The 23,734-nt window shown below is 38.9% G+C and overlaps 1 protein-coding gene across 2 annotated transcripts in view; it reads right to left on the bottom strand.

Annotated features, from left to right (window-relative positions):
• Positions 1-23,734, bottom strand: part of PDZRN4 (PDZ domain containing ring finger 4) — a 430,067-nt gene that overhangs the window by 65,506 nt on the left and 340,827 nt on the right. For both annotated transcript variants that reach the window (XM_055580837.1, XM_055580846.1), the window contains 2 exons: positions 12,305-12,561; positions 8,943-9,045 (listed from right to left, as the gene is read on the bottom strand). In XM_055580837.1, the coding sequence (XP_055436812.1) occupies positions 8,943-9,045; positions 12,305-12,561 (360 nt within the window). The remainder of the gene's footprint in view (positions 1-8,942; positions 9,046-12,304; positions 12,562-23,734) is intronic.

The following is a 23,734-nucleotide window of genomic DNA, read 5'->3' as shown; positions in this document are numbered from 1 at the left end:
AGGACAATATAGAATGGAATTACAAAGTCTCAGCCTCCACTAAGGTTCAACAAGTATAAAAACTAGGAAAACCATACAATGTATTGTGCAATAGGACATTTCTGAAAGTGGAAGAGGATGCCATTCATAACTAAATTGAACAGTAGTCACACATGCAGACAGTTTAGGGTAAACCAGGACGTCTGATTATCCTAATAAATACTGAACCCTAGTCCATTCTTTACCTATGTAAATTAGCATGTCTATTTGCTAGGGTCCTCCAACTTATAGGTTTGGGGTAAAACATGCAGATTTTCTTTGTTAGAAAGGCAATCAGAAAAATCCAGATTTCCTTCTTTTACAACCTGGTACAAGTGTATGTTAACTGTTTATTCTAACATCTGGATTGTTAGTTGAATTATTATGAGAAAAAAAAAAGACTTTCACAACTTTATTACAAAATTCTCTTCTTCTTTGCCTTCATTTTGTTGTTGACGTTTAGTCGCTAAGTGAAAGTTGCTCAGTCATGTCCGACTCTTTGCGACCCCATGGACTATACAGTCCATGGAATTCTCCAGGCTAGAATGCTGGAGTGGGTAGCCTTTCCCTTCTCTAGGCAATCTTCCCAACCCAGGGATCGAGGCCAGGTCTCTCACATTGCAGGTGGATTCTTTACCAGCCGAGCCACAAGGGAAGCCCGTTTAGTTGCTAAGTCGTGTCCAACTCCATGGGCTGCATGAAGTGGCTCAAACCCATGTCCATGGAGTCATACTATCCAACCATCGCATCCTCTGTTGCCCCCTTCTCCTGCCCTCAATCTTTCCCAGCATCAGGGTCTTTTCCAACGAGTCGGCCCTTTGCATCAGGTGGCAAAATTATTGGAGCTTCAGCTGTAGCATCAGTCCTTCCATTGAATATTCAGGGTCGATTTCCTTTAGGATTGACTGGTTTGATCTTTCCTTCATTTAACCCTTTGAATTTGTATTCAGGCTCATAGAATAACACCAGCAGAAATGGTCAATACTTTGTTCACTCATCAAATGCTACTGGGTGGCCTTCATGAACCAGGGCATGTGCTAGACTTTCCAGGTGATATAAAGATAATTAGGAGTGGTCACTTCTATTAAAAATAAAAACCATTTAGAAGAAAAATATAAGTACAAAAATCACTAAAGCCCAGGGAATCATGGCAAAAATATTTATGGAATATCATAGGGGAGTTCATTGATGGGAAAGTGATAGTGAGAAATGTGTTTCAGGAGTGAAAAAGCCCATAGTAAAGACACAGATAAAGAAAAGCACACTACTAGAGTCTGGAAAAATAGAGCAGTGACCGAGTACAAAGGATCTTCAATGCCACGTAGTGTATCTTAGAGTTAATTCAAGGAACAGAGCCCTACAAGATGACAAACAGGGGAGTGAGCCAATAAGAAGTGCATTTAAGAAGGGCTGGTCTGGCACTGGGGGTTGGATGGACTACAGACTATGGACTGGCCCCAGGAGATCAAGAAGTAGCCTAGAGATAAAGGAATGTCTTAGACAAAGGAGGAAGCAGTCATGATATAGGACATATAATCCCCAATATATGACAACTGGATGGGTTTGGCTGCCATGATTAGGATTTTAATGTGATATAACTAATATGGTGAACTGAAGTGAAAATGGTAGTCTCATTACTAGATACCTTACTGAACCGATGCCTGGCTGGCAGAACAACATGCTATCTTAAATGTTCAAATTAATAAAAATATATTCACACTTCATCTAGATTAGTTTTCAATTCAATACAGTTCCCCAAAGAATGAACTTATGAACATGATTTTTAAATGGATTTTATTGCTCAAGAGGTAAGTGGTATGAAGTCATTTTAGATATTTTATTAATAATTCTAAAATGGAACTAACAAGTGGAAGGAAATAGATTGGTGAACTGTAAAACACTTGGTGAATTTAAAAATTCTGAAGATTCTATACTTTCACACTGCACACTATTTTCTCTTTTCCCTGATGTCTAACACAACATATGGATAATATATAGTCTCTTTATGAGTTATGTTTTATACCCAAAACACTCCTGCTATCACTTTTTCAAACTTCATAATACATTTCTCAGAGATTATACCTGTATGCAGGGTCAGGAAGCAACAGTTAGAACTGGACATGGAACAACAGACTGGTTCCAAGTAGGAAAAGGATCAAGGCTGTATATTGTCACCCTGCTTATTTAACTTCTATGCAGAGTACATCATAAGAAACGCTGGGCTGGATGAAGCAAGCTGGAATCAAGATTGCCGGGAGAAATATCAATAACTTCAGATATGCAGAAGACACCACCCTTATGGCAGAAAGTGAAGAAGAATTAAAAAGCCTCTTGATGAAAGTGAAAGAGGAGAGTGAAAAAGTTAGCTTAAAGCTCAACATTCAGAAAACAAAGATCATGGCATCTGGTCCCATCATTCCATGGCAAACAGATGGAGAAACAGTGGAAACAGTAGCTAAGTTTATTTGGGGGGGCTCCAAAATCACTGCAGATGGTGATTGCAGCCATGAAATTAAAAGAAGCTTACTCCTTGGAAGGAAAGTTATGACCAACCTAGACAGCATATTAAAAAGCAGAGACATTACTTTGTCAACAAAGATTCGTCTAGTCAAGGCTATGGTTTTTCCAGTGGTCATGTATGGATGTGAGAGTTTGACTCTAAGGAAAGCCGAGCACTGAAGAATTGATGTTTTTGAACTGTAGTGTTGGAGAAGACTCTTGAGAGTCCCTTGGACTGAAAGGAGATCTAACCAGTCCATTCTAAAGGAGACCAGTCCTGTTCATTGGAAGGACTGATGTTGAAGCTGAAACTCCAATACTTGGCCACCTGATGTGAAGAGCTGACTCATTGGAAAAGACTCCGATGCTGGGAAAGATTGAGGGCAGGAGGAGAAGGGGACAACAGAGAATGAGATGGTTGGATGGCATCACCAACTCGATGGATATGGGTTTGGGTGTGCTCTGGGAGTTGGTGATAGGGAGGCCTGGCGTGCTGTGGTTTATGGGGTCACAAGGAGTCGGACATGACTGAGCGACTGAACTGACTGACTGTAAGAGTCAGAGTTGTTTACTTGGGGAGGCTCTCAGTTCTCTGTCCACTGTGGAGTTTTACAAGCTTGCTTAAGTATCCCTTGTTGAAGAACTTACAAACTGGATATAGGAGTGGATTAGAGAACATGTCAAATATGAGATTCTATGAATTTATAAGATGATGACTAGAAAAAATGCATTTTAATGGAGTCAAAAATCTATTTCATTACATAGTTCTTTTTGTTTCTCCATGTTTTAGCCCTTTCCTCAGAAAGGTTTAACTGAAACAAAAATGGCACTAGGATTAGAACACCTAAAATAAAGAACAAATACCTTTTTAATAGCCAAGATATGAAAACAAACTATCAATAGATGAACAGATAAAGAAGGTGTAGTATACAAATATATATATATATATGCACACACATATATATGTATATGCATACAATGAACTATCATTCAGCCATGATAAAGATGGAAATTCTTTCGTTTGTGACATAGATAGATTTCGGTATTATGCTAAGTTAAATTAATTAGATAGAGAAAAATAAATATGCATGGTATCACTCATGTGGAATCGAAACAAAACAAAATAAAGTCAAACACAGAAATGGAGAGTAGAAAAAATGGTTGCCAGGGGCTAGGGGGTGAGGTAAATAAGGAGAGGTCAGTAAAACAGTACAAACTTGAAAAAAGAACAAATACCTATTAAAAAGGGAGACGATATCTGTTATAACTTCATGGTGGTCTCAAGCTCCTTTCCAATTCCCTTGTACAAAAGGTGGAAAGGGACTGCGCTCCTCAAAGTTTGGTTCATGGAGACAGCAGTAAGAACCCTCATATATTCCTTCGTCAAATACTGAGTACCGAATTTGAGACAGGTGATAGGATGTAATGATGAACAGGCAGATAAGGCTTCTGCCCTCACAGACTAGAAAGGAGACATGTAGCTCTTACACATACACACTAGGGACATTTTTCTGAAAGCTGGCTCACAAATCATGAATCTGCCCAAAAAGATATGATTAAAATCTCACTAATGCTTATTCTCTTGTTAGCTATTTTTTTGAATGAACATGTCTTTGATTCAAAATTCTCTTTTCTTTAACTATGTAAGAGAGAGATTATATACTTAAATTCTCACAAATATTCTGCACATATTCACAGGGATCCAGACCTGGGAAATAAATTTTGCAAAATGACACTTCTCAGCATAGCACAAGGGTTTACCTTACGCTTTGCATAAGAATTGCTAAGAGGTAGCTAATTAATATGCTTAATGCTCTTTCTTGTTTATAGCCCAAGTTGGATTTTCAGTTAACATTATATAGAACTCTGACATGTACTTGTCTTTCTCTCTTTACCATCTGTCCAAGCAAATTTCTAAATGCCCTTTCACAGTGATGACAATGTACAGACAAGGGCAACTCTATGAGTACTTAGGCTGTTGGATATTTCTTCAGCTTGATTTTAGGCCGAGGAATAACAACAATTTCAAGTAGCATTTCTAAGTGATGAAAATCACCAGGCTTAGAAATGTTGCTAAAATTACTTGCTTGTTGTGTCTAACATGATATTTTATACTATCAAAATGCTGCACTTATTAATTTTCTGACTTTCCTCTCTCAACATTGAATTTTGAGAGTTGATTGCAAATGCTGCAGAAAATTCAACATCTTCTCTGCCCTCCTGCAATAGCAAACATATCTCTATTAAGAGTTGAACAAAAGAGCTCTATATTTCTCAAAGCCTTTCCCTTTAAATTATTTCTGGTAGAGGCTGGATGTGAGATCTGCCTGTGACTTGCTAAAGGCTATTTATGATTTATTTCAACCTTTAGCTGGCTCTATGAAAGAAAAAAATGAACAAAGTTGAAAATACAGAAAAAGAGTGCTTAATCCTCAGTGTTATTTCAGTGGAAGTCAGCACCCTGACTTTTATGAAGGCTGCATTGTGTAAGTTTTTAGGTTTTTATTTTTTCTCTCAAAGTTAAAATTAAAATCCTTTATCATTTTTAATTAGAAAACAGTGCTATTGTTTTTGAAAAAAAGATCAAATTTCAAGCTGTGAGTCTTTTAATACAGACTGGTCTGCTGAGACTTTTTTTAAGCACTGAGGGGAAATGTAAAACCCAGTCAAATAATTTTCCTGGGCAAAGTGGTGATAGGTCATGGTGAGATATGGGTGTCATTAAAATTTCATAGAGGTCCCTACCCCACCACAGTCACCATAGCATTGACACATTGACTCCAGTATCTCCAAAGACGTGCTTGCTGTCTATCATGGCTCTGAGGGGAGCAGTTACCATCTTTCTATAGAGTGATCTGCGTGTTAAAGAGTCCCTAAATGTGTATTTACGAGATATTCAGGTCTGTTTTGGTCTTTTGGGTCAAAAATTCCCATACTAAAAGTCCCTAAATATGTATCCACAAGATAGATCAGCTTTGGTTCACTGAGTCGATAGTAAGTAGGCCTTTTAAAAAGGTGCCTAAATATTAATAGTTGCATAGTTTGCTTTCAGCAAGTTCAGAAATGCAGTTCTGTACACTTTGTCTTTTAAGAGTAGATTTATTATGCTAGTTTCAGTGGATGCCGGAAGCTGTGTTTCACCCTGGCCTATGATATTTTGCTTTTAGAAAGTCAGAAGAAGAAAGCCCCCCAGAGCACAGACTATTAAAGCTACAAGACGAGATATGGAAGCACGGACACAGGCAGAGCCTCAGGGCAGGGTGAATGCTGCCTTCCAGACCATATCTTACCACCGCCTCTGTCATCAGCCAGGTCCCATCCCCCCTTTTTCCTCTCACTGCTAGGCTGGAGACTACTTGCCCACCTTCAAGCTCATTCCAGCATCAGAGGGATCCTGTGAGCCCTGCAGAACCCGGCCAGGCTCTCCTTCAGCAACTTTGCATCTCATTGTAAAAGCCAAAGGTCCCTCAAGATATGCCCCTACTCATTCTGAGTTTGCCTCATATTGCTGCCTGTCTATCCCCTTTGCCCGGTCCCCAGAGCACACTGGCCTCTGCTGTACCTGGGCGCATCCAGGAGTGGTCCTGCTTTCAGCCCTTTGTACCCATGCTTGCCCTCTGTTCTATCTGGAAGGCTGCTCTCTCAGAATCCACATGGCTAGTTCTCTTCAGGTCTCTTAAGAGAGCAGCCCTCCCTGACCACCTGTATAAGAGAGCAACACCTCATCCCAACACCATGCATTTCCTTCCTCTGTTACCCAAACTGCTTGTTCTCCACGAGGACTTAATCACCATCTGATATAATGCATCTTCACTTGTTTTCTGCCCATCTCTGTCCCCTAAAGGTTAAGCTCCACTGGAGTAAAGGCTTTATCAATCCTAAATAAAAACCTAGATAAAAACCTGGCATCTTTTTAAACTTCTCATTAAATATTTATGGTACAACTGAACAAAAACAGATGAAAAGGAGTCATATCTCTACTTTCCCAATTGCCTATCAATGTGTTTTCATTTTTAAGCTGAAGAGGAATAAGTATCTCTTTCTGAGATGAAGTCCTCTGTTTGGCCATTAGACCTCAGGTTCCCATAATACTCTCTGAGTGGCATAAAACTGGTCCTTCTTGAAGGACCATGGCATTCTCTGCATCCCCCCAACTTCTGGGTTATAACAGAGTTCCTGGAGAAGCTGGGATCATCTGAGCTAGTCACAGAAACACTTGACCAGTCTGCTTCTAAGTGTAATAGCATGTAAAGGCAGCATTTCTAAATCTCCCCCCACTTAATGTGGTGAGCACAATCAGCTCTGGTAATAGCAGTGGGCTCACTAGGTCTCACAGTCCCATCTGATGCAATCAAGAGGGATGGTGTGTGACACTGCCACGTTAGTGTAACACACTGTAAGGTATACTGAGTAGAATCACTCTCTTCTAAAGTTGGTCCATTATCCTTGGGTCTTCCCCAGTGCCTCCACTCCCCCATTAGCCATGCAGATATTCTCAACTGTACCCTTCCTCCTGACTGAAGCCTGTCACAGTAACTTATTCCTTATTTAAATTTCACTGGAACATCCTTTATTTCAATAACTCAGAAAGCTGCCTTCAGCAAGAGAATCACAGCTGACAGCCAAGTAATGACTAGGATTCTGTGATTAGTTCAGATTACAGGCTACAGAAGACCCGTCTGAGCATTTACCACTGTCATCCTACTGATGCTGGCCTCTATTAGGGGTTGACATTGGTTGGAAAAGAGGATGTAGTTCAGCTAGAGTAAGCACTAGAGAATCTGACTGTATCGTAATAGTCAATGACATGCTAATTATTGAAAATAATTTTTACTGTGATTCTGCTTAGCCTAAGCAAGTGTCTCTCCCATACCCTTCCCTAGCACACAGATGTATTTTAATAAAGGTTTAAGGCACAAACTAAAATAAAAAGTTGAAGTGATCTAGATAATTCCATCCCCCAAACCCAAAGCAATTAATTAACTGAAAGAAAGACATCATTTAATCTTGAATTATTTGGATAAGTGACTCAACTTTGTAGTTTATTTTGTATGAATAGGCAAAACTTAATGGATATTTCAGTGTATATCAGTACTTGAGGATTTATAAAACTTTTCAATCAAATTAATGGAGAGGAGGGGATAAGTAATTAACGTGAACAAAAATAACAAAACCATTTACTCAGATATTGGGTATCATTGCACACTCTTCCAAATTCTGGCTGAAAAGAAATAATGATTTCTGTAATCCCCAGCAATGACTTTTGGAGGGAGCTTTCAAATAAATGTCTATTTGCTTTAGGTGAGCTTCACTGAATTGGCCTTATTTAATTTCAGATCCTCCTAAGGGAAGAGATTTCAGGATTTCCTGGTTGTAAAATGGAAGAGAACATTTTGCTGAACTTGTATGACATCATCTAAAGCATTAAAAGGGCAGATAATCATGACTTCTTTGCCTGTTTACCAAAGCTTCTTTATGTCCTCAATCTACTTTATTTCCAAATGTCAGAGGAGTCTGAAACCTTTCAAAGATTCATGGACTGCAGAAACAGAGGAAATATTAGGATGAATCCTTTAACTTTTGTGCAAACTTTTAAGTAATTAATAGGCAGGTTTTCAAAATTATTTCATATCATAGTACACACACTCTAACATGTACTATGTAAAGGTTAAACATGGTTTAACAACAAAGGACATGAGGTCATCTCTCTTTCTAGAAAGTCAGGGAAAATATTCTTTAAAGTACTTGAGTCATAAATAAAAAGAATATTGAGTTTTTGAAGTGAAGTTGTTCAGTCATGTCCGACTCTTTGCAACCCCATGGACTGTAGCCTACCAGGCTCCTCTGTCCATGGGATTTTCCAGGCAAGAGTACTGGAGTGGACTGCCATTTCCTTCTCCAGGGGATCTTCCAGACTCAGGGATCAAAGCCAGGTCTCTCATATTGTAGACAGACACTTTACCGTCTGAGCCACCAGGGAAGTCATAAATAAAAAGAATATTGAGTTTGTGAAGGGGAATACAAATAATATAAAATTTAGTTTATCAATTAAAATAAAAGTACTACAGAATGAATAAAAATAGTAAACACAGTCTTGGTTTTAAATATAATTTCCTTTCCAAACTCTACTTGAAATTCTCTTATATTATAAAAAAAAGAAAAAAATGTAGCTTCCATAATACTATTTATACAAAGCAACAAAAATGTGAGCAAATTATTTTCAGGTTTATATTATCAAAATGTTATCCAATACACTTAAAATACTAGATACCAAATAGCTGAAACAAATATTTAAAAGCTCTTAGCTTAGATATATAATAGATAAAATATTTCTCATAGTAATAAATTAATTTTTTCTTTGTTATGCAAAACCCCTCAACCATAACTTCATGAAGAAGTGTAAAGTGGTGTGAAAATGATCTTACCTCATATTCAAAGTCCTCTGTTCTGTCTGGATCAGCAGGCAAGCTGGAAAGATACTCATTGTCCTCATAAAATTCATGCTCCATTGGATGGAGAGAATGGCAGCTGTGGGGAATGTAGCAATATGATAGAAATGGATCAAAAGGGTTGTTCTCAAGATTAAAAAAAGACATTAGAATTTAACTTTAGTTTTCTCTGCTCACCAATAAGACCTATAGTGATCTAGCCTTTAAATGAACTACAGCTCAGAAAGAACAATTGCTTTTCTTTCTCCCCTTATATGAAATCCATCAATTTGATTTTCTGAGAGAATACCAAAATAATGGCTCATTGTCAGAGCTTCATTTTGTGAAGGGACAGATATGCCCTCTATCCTGGCAATGGTGCCATATTGATACTCTGGCTGCCTTCCATTCCATCCAGTGGACTTGATACATAGATGGGTGTGTGGCTTTTGAGACTGCAGTCTGCCCAAAGGTGGGTATTTTGTAATAAAGTACTACTAATTTCATAATTACAGCCTCAAACTGTTTCTTAAATTTGATTTTAAAAGCTCATACAGTCAGTCTTCTGAATGCATGGGTTCTGTATTTTTATTCAATTAACCATGGATCAAAAAATCAAGTCTGAAGTTGGTTGAATACTTGAATGCAGAATCCACAGATGTGGGAGTGACGTGGGAATTGTATTTTTCAGTCTGTAAATTGTACTCACATTGCCTCCATTTCTTGAGACTTTCTTCCTCATTCTCCCTCATAACCCACATACACAAACATTAAAGAATGTTCACGGTGATAACTCACCGGAAACTCCTATAAACCATAGAGTTTCATAATCCTTTTAGAAAACATCTTGGGACAGAGAACTGATAAAGTAAAGGAAATGAAGGGGTTCCAGGACACTGTGTATGACTTTTATGTATCCATTAACTTTTGGGAAATGTTTTAAATAATTCATAGCAGTGCTTTCAAATTACTATATGCCATGATGTATACATTATACAATATGAAGCTGTGTGTGTGTGTGTGTGTGTGTGTGTGCTCAGTTGCTTGGTTGTGTCCTACTTTTTGTGACCGTTTGGACTGTCGCCCACCAGGCTCTTCTGCCCATGGAATTTTCTAGGCAAGAATACTGGAATGAGGTGTCACTTCCTCGTCCAAGGGATCTTGTTGACCCAGGAATAGAGCCTACATCTTTTGCGTCTCCTGCATTGGCAGGTGTATTCTTTACCACTGGCACCACCTGGGAAGCCCAATGTGAAAGCTAAGCACAGTTTAGCAGCAAAGGGCATGAGGTTCTCTATGAGAATTTCTAAGTCAGTGAAAGAAGCCTATGTGAAATTAACCAAGTTGCCTTCAGGAAAGGCCTCTAAGTCCATTTTGAACATTATGACAAAAATGAACTTTGTAGTATAAATTAGTCCCCTTATCTATTAATAGCTGAAAAGCCGGAAAGATCCATCCTGGTACCTCACAGGATCAGTGTAAATACTCTATCAGCCTCTTCTTACTGTTGTCTAATTTGGGCCCAAATAGCAAAAGCAGTGCAGGCAGCATCTTGCTTGCTGGTCTAAGAGCTTAAACCTGGACTGGTTTTGAAAAGCCCATTCCCACTGCTTAAACATCATAACCGGCTGTTTGGAGCAGCTGATGTGTTTTCCTGGTCCTTGAATTATTGAAAAAGGAGGCCTGCTGTGAAGGACACCTTCCTGATACTTGAGTAAGCATTTACTGAGTATCTACAAGATGCCAGGCCCTACGCTGGAAATTGGTTGGGCACAAAACCCAATTATTGTCCTATTAATTGGGTAGAGCAGCAAAGAGGGGATTTTAATACAGTGTGATAATTAAGGGGAAAATAGAGAAGCTATGAGAGCACCTACCAAGGGGTCAAATGCCTTAGGTTCAGAAGCCTGACCCTATCACTTCCTTTTGTGTGACCTTGACAAATTCCTTAACATTTTTTCCTCATCTGTGACATGGGCATGGTAATAATGTAATGTGCTCACTCAGGAGACTTTTATGAGGAATATTATCTAAAACATGTTAAGTTAGCTAGTAAATGTTAACTATTATTCATTCAAGAAAGTATTTGTTGGATAGCTACTCTGCATCAGGCTGTACAAATGAATATTATTTGTTCTTTTGTTTGTGTGTTTTTCATTTCCCTTCTAGAATATAAGCTCCAGGAGGTAGTGGCTTTGTTTTTGTTACCAGTTTTCTGCCCAGGACCGAGTTCTAGTGCCTGAAACAAGGGGCTATTTAATAAGTAAGGGATACATGACTAGAATCATAGGTCAGACAGACAGAGGCCCTGCCCACCTAGAAACATAAGGTTTCAAGAAGTGGTGCACATGGTGCACATTAAAATTGCTTAGGGAGATTTCTGAAAATTTCGAATGCCTATATTTTGGCCTGAGGTAGGACTGAGCCGGGCGCTGCATTTTTTCTGCTTTTCAAAGTTCCCAAGTGACTTTAATGCGCACATGTGAATCACTGAGATGGACTTAATAGAAGACACTAAAGGGCAGGCAGGTGTCATGACCAGGTCTACATTTTACTAAATGGATCATGGATTGCAGCGGGCGATGAAAATGCAGCCAACAGAGAGTTCTGCTCTTATATAACAAGCTCTCAATCATTTTTGAATATTTGCTTAAAAACTCACAGAACAAAATGTGTGGGGCCAAACAGACTTCCAAAATGGCACAGGTAGGATTATTTGAGTAAAATAGCTGTAACAGCCTTTAACTCAGGTGAAAACTAGGAAGAAATATTCGTTTAATAGTTCTTTATTTTGTAGCTCTATATACTTCCTCTCAGACAGCCAAGACCTTTGGTTTACATCTCAATATATTGGGTAATTGCTTCCTGCAGAGAATTGCACCTTAATAAAGTGAATTTCCTAGCTTCTTCAAAGAAGAGAGAAAAAAAAAAAAAAGAGAGAACGAGAGCAAGGCAACCCACAAAGGAGGACAGAGTGCCAACATGCTGCTTCTAGGTCTGTCTTAATAAGGTTTTTGGCAACTTCAGTGAGAAAATCTATTTCCCTGACCTGTGCTTGTGAGCTGTGCGAGGTTTGTGATGACTGAAAATATGAAGATGAACTAATCAGAGCCAGACTTTCTCACTGCATCTCAGCAAGTAGGATTCCTGAGCTGAAACAATTATGTGGGTAAAGAAAAGGAGGAGCAAGACAACTGAGAACTAATTGTATGGAGACACAGTCACAGACATTTTCCAAACAGAACTGAGAGCTTGTCTCTGTAACTGTCAAACTGCTACGGTGCCTGATTCTTTCCAACATCTACTTTCAATGACAAATGACAACAGATAAGGCTTTAGTACAAAAGACAGAAAAATACCTGTCTGAGAGCAGAAATGGACAGATGTCAGGCACTGGAGGGGTGGGTGGCCTAAGTTTGGCCAGGGCCATTATATGTTCAAAGGTGATGTCCGTCTGAGTGCTGGCATTCATGAGTCGCACTTCTGGGGCTGTCCCATAGGCTGGTTTACTGAGAGGTGTTCGCCTTAGCACCTGGACCACGATAGGCTCCTTGGCATTTCGAAAAGCTTCCACTGCCTCTTCATGGGTAGCCTTTGAGAGATCCTTCCCATTGACCTGCAAAGATGAAAGGGCATTGCTCATCTCAGAGGAAAGAACAGAGAGACTGTCATGATAGATTAATAATAGGTGGGCAGGGGAGGTTTAAACAAGCTCTGCTATGAATTTTGTGAAGGAATACTTAATCAGACATTGACGTTTATTGAACTATTCACCAACAGGAGAAAGTGATGGAAACTAGGAAAACAGTTATTTCTTATATCTTTACAAAGCACACCATCAGAATTATTAGTAAAGATTTCAAACCATAAGCCTCAAAACATAAGCCTCAGAAAATGATTAAAATCTTCAGCTAGGTAGAAATGGTAAGTATATCTTTTTAAAAAAATGATCTATCAATCTTTTGGTGGAATTTTCAATATTTAATTAGTCTTGTGGTTGTTTGGTCTCTAAGCCATGTCTGACTCTTGCAACCCCATGGACTGTAGCCTGCCAGGCTCTTCTGGCCATGGGATTTCCCAAGCAAAAATACTGGAGTGGGTTGCCATTTTCTTCTGCAGGATCGTCCAACCCAGGGATCGAACCTACGTCTGTTGCATTGGCAGGTGGATTCTTTACCACTGAGTCACCAGGGAAGCCCTTAATTAGTCTTACTGACTTGCAATATAATTTCTGTCACATTTATTTTATATTCATCATTTTTATCCAAGACCATGTTACTGCTCATGTGCATGTTATCCTAAGTCCTTGCCATTCACAGTATGGTTTGTGGACCAGCAGCATAAGAGATTAGAAATGCAGAATCCTTGGCCATACCCCAGACCTGCTAAATGAGAACTGGCATTTTAACAAGATTCCAGCTGATTTACACGCACAAGGAAGTAGCACTGCTCTAAAACACCTCTGAGAGAGTATGCCATGTCCCTTGCCTCCTCACCTATATTCATCTATACCAATTTATGACTCTCCAATGTAGCCTGGACATAATAGAGGAAGAGGGGATGTTTGCCCTTTCCTTCCATCACTGCTTCTCAGTTGGGCCAACCATTGGCATGTGGGAGATAAAAATTTTTCTTTAAGTGACACTCTCTCATGCCTGCTTTTTAAGGGCCAGTGATGTTTCCCCACCCAAAACAGCCACAGGCTTTTCTGATTACCCTCTTGAGAGGTAGTACAGAGACTGCTCTCAAATTGTCATCAATTTATTCCCCTAACTTGGGTTCTAACATAGCCTTTTAGTGGAAGTTGTATTTTCATAAACAGCTATTGAATCCTAAAAGAAGTCAAAACTCCCACCCCAAATGAACCAATAATGTTGGCTTTTTCAAATAGGACGAGATACTTTGGAGTACAGTACTGTGCTCAAAACCCCTGAAATTATACCATTTCTGGACAACTAAACCACTCATCTGCTGGTGAGGCTCTAATAGCTGCTGCTGCTGCTGCTACTAAGTTGCTTCAGTCGTGTCCGACTCTGTGCGACCCCATAGACGGCAGCCCACCAGGCTCCCCCATCCCTGGGATTCTCCAGGCAAGAACACTGGAGTGGGTTGCCATTTCCTTCTCCGATGCATGAAAGTGAAAAGTGAAAGTGAAGTCGCTCAGTCATGTCCAACTGTTAGCGACCCCATGGACTGCAGCCTACCAGGCTCCTCCGCCCATGGGAGTTTCCAGGCAAGAGTACTGGAGTGGGGGTGCTGTTCAGTTCAGTTCAGTCCAGTGCCATTGCTGCACCAGCAAATCTTTAGAGATCCCTGGAAGCCTTCAAAAGACACAAAGGGAATCACTGAGTTGCAGCCAGCAAGAGATTGCTGACATTTAAATGAGCACACTTTCTCCCTCTAAGTAGAGAAAGAATACGTGCATGCTCAGAGCAAATGTGGGACATTCTGGGGTAAATGATACAGTGCCAGGTGGAAATTGTCATGTCATGTAGAGATAGGCTTAATGACCTGGATGAGCTAATTTACTCAATTGACCCTGAAAAAGTTAATGTGCCTTCAGAAATTGAGCAATTAAGTTTCCTCACCAGCACCATATGACCCAGTACAGTTCCTGAATAACTAGTAAGAAACTTCAGTTGGAGATTTGGGTGTTTACCTACCAATGTGCATAGTCATTAATTTTCTCCATGAACTAGAACATTACCACTGACTTTTCACTGGTATAACTTTGGAATGGCTTGATGACTTTGGGCATATGGGGCAATATGAACACAGTACATCAACTAACTGGCACTCATTCTTTTAGCACTTTCAGATGACAGGCACTCTGGAGAGGACACTACTCCTGAAGACCTGTAGTCAGCAAGTGGTAAGAGAAGTTCCAGGGTGGAAAAGTACAAACTGAAATCTGGCTTTTTGCGTTGAAGACCATCATCCTCTGTCTCTTCTTATGGTCAGTGTTTACTACCTCCGGAATTATGGAAGATGATCCAGTGGTAGAGAGACTGTTCTGTCATAATCTACATGATATGGAAGAATTGCCCTTTTATCCACATATTTCCTGCTTCATGGTGTCCCTTCAACTGAGTGAATATTCATTTGTGCAAGATTTCATACCTTTACCTCTCTGAAAAGAACTCTTGGTCATAATCTATTATCAAGTATTTAAAACCTACTGGAACAATGTCAATAATGTTATCTTTTCCTATAAGCATTGTATCTAGAGTAACTCCTAACAATGGCAGAATGAAAGTGTTCTTTTTGAAGGAACTTTAAACATTATCTGAAGGTAAATGGAAAATAATTTGTGGCCATGGTTTCTTCCAGTCATACATGAAATCCTGCATGTGTGTGTGCTAAGTCATTTCAGTCATGTCCAACTCTTTGTGAGTCTATGGCCCATAGCCTGCCGGGTTCCTCTGTCCATGGTATTCGCCAGGCAAGAATACTGGTGTGGGTTGCCATGCCCTCTTCCAGAGAATCTTCCTAACCCAGGGATCAAACCCTCATCCCTTATGTCTTCTGCATTGACAGTAGGTTCTTTGCCACTAGCACCACCTGGGAACCCACATGCTGCTGCTGCTGCTGCTAAGTCGCTTCAGTCGTGTCCGACCCTGTGTGACGCTATAGACGGCAGCCCACCAGCCTCCTCCATCCCTGGGATTCTCCAGGCAAGAACACTGGAGTGGGTTGCCATTTCCTTCTCCAATGCATGCATGCATGCTAAGTTGCCTCAGTCGTGTCAGACTCTGTGTGACCCTATAGACAGCAGCTCACCAGGCTCCTCTGTCCACAGGATTCTCTAGGCAAGAATATTGGAGTGGGTTGCCATTTCCTTCTCCAGAGGAAGCCCACATGAAATCCTACTAATGCATAAATTGTATGTTATTAACTAGTGAAGAAATGCCATTATTCTATTTCTTCCCCAAGGTGGCTCAGTACCCTGCCTACAATCTCGTCTTGAGACTCCTTTGTTTCTTACTTGTTTTAGTGATCTTCAAAGAAATAATAATTTTAAAAAGTAAGTTCCTTAATGATAAAGATTATTTATCTTATGCTCCTATAAGTGAAGTAAGATCATTTTTGCTAAGTTCAGAAAAGTATAAAAAAATTGCAGAAACAAAAAATTACTGGAGAGTATTTTAGCCTGTGAAATTATTAGTTCTTATCATAATACTTAGTATATGCAAACAATATTAGCATTCATACAGCAAGATCAATAGCTATTGATTCTAAGACCTGTACATTCATTCATTTACAACCATGGCATTTATATGCAAAATTAATTTTATGGACAATGAATACAATCTTAAAAAAGGACAGTCAATATAATCTCAAATATCTTACTTCCCTATTGGGAATGCTCTTTTCTTCTGGTTATCGTGCAGCTGACCCCTATTTTCATAAGCTATTTAATATCTCTCAAAGTAAAGAAGTCTATGACCTTTAAAGGCTCAGTATACTGCCCCATGTGATCCCTTAGAAAATGTAAGCACTGATGATACGAAATACTCTTTTTTTCACTTCACTTGAAGTTCATCAACATACTGTTAGCCTACCAAAAGGTCACCGTGAGTTATGCCTTTCAAAATAGAAAAAAAAGAAGAGTTTAACTGGCATTTTCTGGCAGTTCCTTTACTCAGTTATCATTAGTTACAACTAGGGAGAATAATAATTTTGAAAGAATATCTGAAATTTTAATCCTGTAGAAAGTTTTGAAGTAAATTAACAAATAAATTAATAGCAAAACTGTATTTTCCATGTGGTTAGATCCTAAACCAACAAGATATTTGGTATTTCATAGTGCCATATCGTTATCCTTTTATTTATTTTCCATCATATTCTTTCCTTCCCTCCTTCCTTCCTTCTTCCTCTCTCTCTATCTCAATCTTGGTTTTGTATGGACAATATGTGTGAAATGAAATTGGAGAAGGAAAAGTCAGCTATTAATGGCATTCCAGTTAATATAGGTAGTTAAGAGTGCTGATCCAAACTGTTCTAGGTGCCTAATCAATGGAAAGAAGCAAGTGGGAGAAGTTTATTTTCAGGAGGAAAAACTCGGTGAAGAGTGTTGGGAGCAAAATTTATGGGAGGAAAGGTAATTTGAAAATTAAGATATACCCATGTATTACAGGGTGTGGGTTTGAAGAGTACATGCAGAAGGCTGATGATTTGATTTAAGCATGGTGTAGAGAAATAGACCTTTTTCTAAAGTGGTTGTTAATGAAATGAGTGAGAGGTTAGAGCCTCCTAATAAACATGAGAGGTATATGAGATAATTCCATCTATTACTATAACATCTGGCTTTTTGATAACTGTGGACAAAACTGATTTGTTTATAAAGCTACCTAGCAACTTGAGTAAAACTGAAAAGACTCATGTAATTATTAAAAAAAAAAAAAAAGCTCACAGCCCCAGAGTGGAGCAACTGGACTCTGAAATGGTGATTAAGTCACCTGACTTGAGATAAATGAAAAACCAGGCACAATATTGATAAAGAAGATTATCAGAATTGGTAATAGCATAAAAGAGGAAAGGAAGATGCTAATGATAGAAGTTCTTGGAGAAACAGAGATGTGGTTATGCTTAAGAAGAAAAACAGATTTGGGATTGGAAGCAAGTGTAAAGAGGAGCCTTAATCATGCCAAACTTGGAACAGTTCTACCGAATGTTTAGTGACTAAAAGAAATCCTAACCATGGGAAACCCTTTCCAGAGAGGATCTTCCTCTTTCCTGCACTTACTTTATCAATTTAGTTGATACATTGAAAATTTATACACATTTTTACAGATATGAAAAAATAAATGTCTTGCTTCTAAAAAATTATTTTCCATTATATTGATACAGGGAAGTGAATAGGAGACAAGTAGTCACTTTTCAGCAAGCAATGCAAAAGAAGTGAGAACCCATTTGTTGTGGCAGATGGGCTAATTAATCCATAAGCAACTTGTGAATGTTAAGTAAAAAATACAGCTTTTCATATGTAAACCAAATCACGCTATCATTTGGTGAAGCTTCTGTTTAACTAAAAATCAATCTACTCTTTTGGATAAACTGAAAAATCTGGGCCACTTGTCAACAACCTCCCCAGAGTGACTGGTGGCCTCAGCTTGTATGTGAGCTCTTCTGCTTTGATTATTCCTCCAAATCCAGCCACATGCACAATTTTCTTGAGTGTCAGAAAACAAACAGGCTTTTCTTTTTTCCAAAGTGCAAACAAGGGCATGAATGACCAAATCACCCTGGTGCGATTTCATTTCCAAGGTCAGCTGTTTGGGACAATGAGGGTTTCCAAACCTCTGTGCCTCTTACAGAAACTAAGGGCTTTTAAGTATCTCTACCTTTCATGAGATCATACATATAAGAATACTCAGTAGAAGAGGTGCAGAATACCAAAGATTATGTACAATTTCAAGTGGAGAATAAGAAAGCATAAAACACTTAAATACTGTTTTTTAATAATAAAATTTAATTTTTAAATTTAAATTTAATAAAATTTATTTTTTCATTCATTCATTCATTTATTTTCAGCATTATGGAGATACAGATAACAACATTATAAGATATTTAACATGTACACGGTAGTGATTTGATATATGTTTGTATTGTGAAAGGATTCCAAATAGCTAATTAACACATTTATCACTTCAATTAATTAATTATATTTTCTTTAGGTCAGAACATTTAAATTCTATTTGCTTAGCAAATTTCAATTATATAATACAGTGTTATCAACTACAGTCACTATTTTTACTTTAGATCCTCAGATCTGAGTGTTGTAATTCTGGTTGGGCATGACAGTTTACAAGAACTCTCACCCTCACGAATAACTATGAAATTAATTTTGATTAGAATCCCTATGTGATTGCTGATCAAATTCTCTGATAATTATGGGGGTGTTATAAAAACAGAGCCTAATAATATTTTATGTAAGAAAAAAAGCAATATTTAAATTGCTCCTAAAATGTTTGGTATGAAAGGAATTTAAAATAATCCAAACTCTATATTCATTAAAACACTTGGTATATACAATCTGTAAATCAGTTTTAAAGAATTTAAGCATATCGCCTTTTTCTAAACTTGGAATGTTTGATTCTAGATGGACATCTGTTATGTAAACTGAGGACAGCATAGCATAAGAAATATTTATAGCAAAAAGAACTCACAGAAAAGGAATTGTGCAACATGTTATGAAGAAAATCTTGTGAGATTGAATAAACTTAATTTTGAAACATTTAAAAAATATTGTCAATGAACAAAACATTGGTAGGCCTGTGATAATCATATTTTAGAAAGTGAGAAAGTAAAAAATGTTATGTTGCATCAAATCAAAAGTCTGTGGAGTTCAGTGTTCTTTTGACAGTGCTGTTGTCAGATTTGGGGAAGAGAATATGGTAATTATCACACAGGTGCTAATGAGCAGACTTATTCAGAAGTGATCCTGGGGCTCCTTCTGTCTTGCCTGGACTGCAGGGTGGTAGCTTCATTTTCCTGGTGTGTGAGGTCTTGCAGCTTCCCTTGAGCTCCAAAGGCTCCCCAGTGCTGGGTAGCTGGCTTTCCCAGAAAATGGAGATAACTGACTTCTAACTCAGACAGCCTAAATTTCCTGTGTTTTCCTCCCGACAACATGACCCTAAGAGAGCAACAGCAGGGTGGGGTCTCTCCACTAGAATACAGACCCACTGTATGTCCAAGAGTTCCAGGTCCCCGTGTGCTGCTGACCCCTGACTTGTATGTTTTCCCAAAAGAGACTGTGTTGTGCTTTCTGTGCTATGCTTTGTCGCCCAGTCGTGTCTGACTCTTTGCCACCCCATGGCAGCAGTCCACCAGGCTTCTCTGTCCTTGGGGATTCTCCAGGCAGGAATATTGGAGTGGGTTGCCATGCCCTCCTCCAGGGGATCTGCCCAACCCAGGGATCAAACCCAGGTTTCCTGCATTGCAGGTGAATTCTTTAGTGACTGAGCTACCAGGTAGTCAATAGAGACTATAGTCTAACCTCGGAGAAGGCAATGGCACCCCACTCCAGTACTCTTGCCTGGAAACTCCCATGGACGGAGGAACCTGGTAGGCTGCAGTCCATGGGGTCACTAAGAGTCGGACATGACTGAGCGACTTCACTTTCACTTTTCACTTCCATGCATTGGAGAAGGAAATGGCAACCCACCCCAGTGTTCTTGCCTGGAGAATCCCAGGGATGGGGGAGCCTGGTGGGCTTCCGTCTATGGGGTCGCACAGAGTCGGACACGACTGAAGTGACTTAGCAAATAGTCTAACCTAGAACTTGCAACAGTGCAGAATTTGCCCTATCAACCCTGTGTGACACACATTAACAACATAAAGAACTGAATTTATTCAAAATACTTCTACATGTAACATATGAATTGCAGACTCCCATTAACCCAAGGAGATATTTTAAAAGCCTAATAATATATTTAGTTAACTGATTGTGACACTGAGGTCACTCCTACAGGATGCTGTTTCCCAGCTCATTTCACAGTACATTTTGATGACAAAGTGTTCCCAAAAGCAAGCAAGACTCATCTCCAACTTTTCTTATTAAGATGTTGTAGACCCAGGACTTCCCTAGTGGTGCACTGGATAGAATCCGCCTGCCAATGCAGGGGACCCAGATTCGATCCCTGGTCTGGGAATATCCCACATGCTGTGCAGCAACTAAAGCCCCTGCACCACAACTACTGAGCTGATGCTCTAGAGATGGTGAGCAGCAACTACTGAAGCCTTTGCGCCTAGAGTCTGTGCTCCTCAACAAGAGAAGTCACCACAATGAGAAGCTGGAGCACAGCAAGGAGGAATAGCACATGCTTGCTACAACTTGAGAAAGCCCTCACGCAGCAGTGACGATCCAGCACAACCAAACACAAATTTTAAAAAATGTTATAGACCCATTATTTAGGGATTTTTCAGAGCTCTTCTTGAACCAATTTATATTTTTGGTTATAGGAAATCTTGGGGATGCATTTTTAATAATTGCCTTTCCCCCTATTATCTTTTCTCTGTCTTAATTTTTGTATTCCTTCTTTGGTATTTTCTGTTTCTTTCTTTCTTTTCATTGCCACACTTTTCTTTCAGTCTTTCCCACTTGGCTGGGATTTAGCAAATTTAAACAGTGGTTATCTACGTAAATGATTCCAATTATTAAAGCAACAGGTTATGATAGTTTTGATTTTCACTGAGGGAAATAAAGTATATGCAACATAGTTTTATTTCCCTCATTATAAATAAATTTATCTTCCCTCCCCTTAATGAAAGAAATGGAAACTCCTCCTCTTTGGCACATGAGCTGGTGTTTCTTGGTTTGTCCCTGAGATCCATAGTGTACTCTTTTCTACCCAGCTCTGTGTATGCTGGGGTGCTGCCAACTGTATTCCATGTCACTGGGCTCCCTTGCTTTATGTCTTTTGCTTGCCTTAGCCAGTGGTAAGAGACCTAATGTTCTGTCTTTATCCAGGCCCTCCCTTCCTGGCTTTCAGGATGCCAGCTCTGGTCAGGGTTGGTTCACACCCTGGCTTACCTTCCTCCTTCAGGTCTGTGAGTAGTAAGGATTTCTCTTTCTATTGCTACTCCTTGTGTGCATTCCCTTAACCCTGCTCATACCTCTGTAAGTGTTCCTTCATTCAGCTTTCTTCAATGAAACTCTTTGAGTGTGCTCTCTGTTTCCTACTCATTAATATAACTAGGCATGAAACTCCTCCGATTTAAAAAAAATAACAAAATAATGGTTAAAGTGGTGGGATGGGGAGGGAGACGGGAGGAAGTTTCAAAAGGGAGGGGATATATGTATACTTATGGCTGATTCATGTTGAGGTTTGACAGAAAACAGCAAAATTCTGTGATGCAATTATCTTCAATAAAAAGTACATTAATTAAAAAAAAGCTAAAACTTACCACCTTGGCCCACTATTGGTGATATTAATCTTTATGACTTGATGAGGGAGAGAGTGAGAACACTCAAGAGATGGGGTGGGGAGGAGAGGAGAGACAGAGAATGAATCTAAAGCACATGTAAAATGTTAATGTTAAATATGTTAAATGTTTATTAAAAATGTTAAAATTCTAGATGTATGGTATTTGAGAATTCCTTGTGCTGTCCTTATAACTTTTTAATGAGTCTGAAATTATGTCAAAATAAAATGTCTCAAGATACTGTTATATTTGTTATTAGCTACAAATGTATTTATGCTATAATCATTTAGTTAGCAAATAATTATAAGCAATTGATGAATTATAAGGTCCCTATAGAGTGTTTCCATATTTGCATATATTTAAGAGGAACAAATTCTTAGTCTGAACTGAATGTCTTTTTCTTGTGCACATATCTCACACACACACACACACACACACACACATCCCTACAGCAAAAAACACAGATTGCTATCACCAACTTTATCATTGTCATAACAATTCATCTATTGAGCATCACCTGAAATCCTGTTCTCCTCCAAGCTGAGCTATTTAAAAAGATAGATGACTGCCTTCTGGCTAATTGTAGGAGTTCTTTCATTACTATAAAAGACTTTTTATATCTCAAGTGACTCTATAAGCAGTGAATAATGACTTGAAGTCTTTGGAGAAGAGTCCACTGATGAAATAGTAGGATAACAACTGCTTATTGACCTTTTACTTCCTAAGATAATACTAAGCTGATGTAGTTGATTATTAATAAACCTATCCATTGAGTTTTGACACATCAGATCCAAATAAACTTAAAGAGAAATTCTGATGGAGACATAAAATTTCCTGCAGCAGGCCTAAGGGTGTAAAGACAGAAGGCATACATAGGGCAAATGCTGTTAAAATGAACTCAAACTGTTTCATTGGGAACAAACTTCATTGTAATTAAATGACCCAGATTTTCTTTAAAAATTACTATAAACAGCAAAAGCAACTAAGGATTCGGACAGAGCTATACATTTTTCAAATTCACTGAACAAGCGGAAATGTGTTCTCAGCCCTTGGACAAGATCTCTTGGTACCATTTTCATGATAAGAACATATATGGATATTAAGAACATAACTTTGGGTCTCAGCTACACTAGCATAGTGTCATAGAAGGGTTAAAAATAACTTTCTGTTAAATCAAAGGAATACTAGTGTTATACATAGTAACTAATGAGGGACAAGATAGTGACTTATTTGTAATAGGACACTGATGACAACATCAAAGATGCTGAGTACATCTTCACCAGAAGTCCACTGTCCCCATCTACACGCATATCAAAACATGCTTATCTGTTTAAATGCTTCTGTACAACAAACATTGAATGACAAGAAGCTGCATGTTTTGTCTAGTACTGTTGTTTAAGGGCCCCAAACGTGTTTGGCACGTACTTGACACTCAATAAATGTGTTTAATATATTTTTATGTATTTATCAGGATACATGTTAAAACAACCTGGAGAAGGAAATGGCAACCCACTCCAGTATTCTTGCCTGGAGAATCCCATGGACAGAGGAGACTGGCAGGCTACAGCCCATGGGGTCACAAGAATCAGACACAACTGAGTGACTAAACCACCACCACCATGTTAAAACAAACGTGACTGGGTTTGTCTCTAAAGTTACCTGTGATTATGTGCAAACTGCATGCCTTTCGTTGCCAAGCTCTATTGTGTAGCCCAGTTATCCATATTATTCCTTTTACTTAAATCTACCATAAAAATGGATTTGAGTGGCAAAGAAAAGGCGTTAATTGCTCTGCTCTAGAGCCCCGCCCACCATTCAGTGTTTTAGCAAAAAGAACAAGGATGTGGGAATCATTCAGGATT

This window comes from Bubalus kerabau, chromosome 1, assembly GCF_029407905.1.
Source record: "Bubalus kerabau isolate K-KA32 ecotype Philippines breed swamp buffalo chromosome 1, PCC_UOA_SB_1v2, whole genome shotgun sequence".
Classification (NCBI taxonomy): Eukaryota; Metazoa; Chordata; class Mammalia; order Artiodactyla; family Bovidae; genus Bubalus; species Bubalus kerabau.
This window is presented reverse-complemented; position numbering and strand designations above follow the sequence as displayed.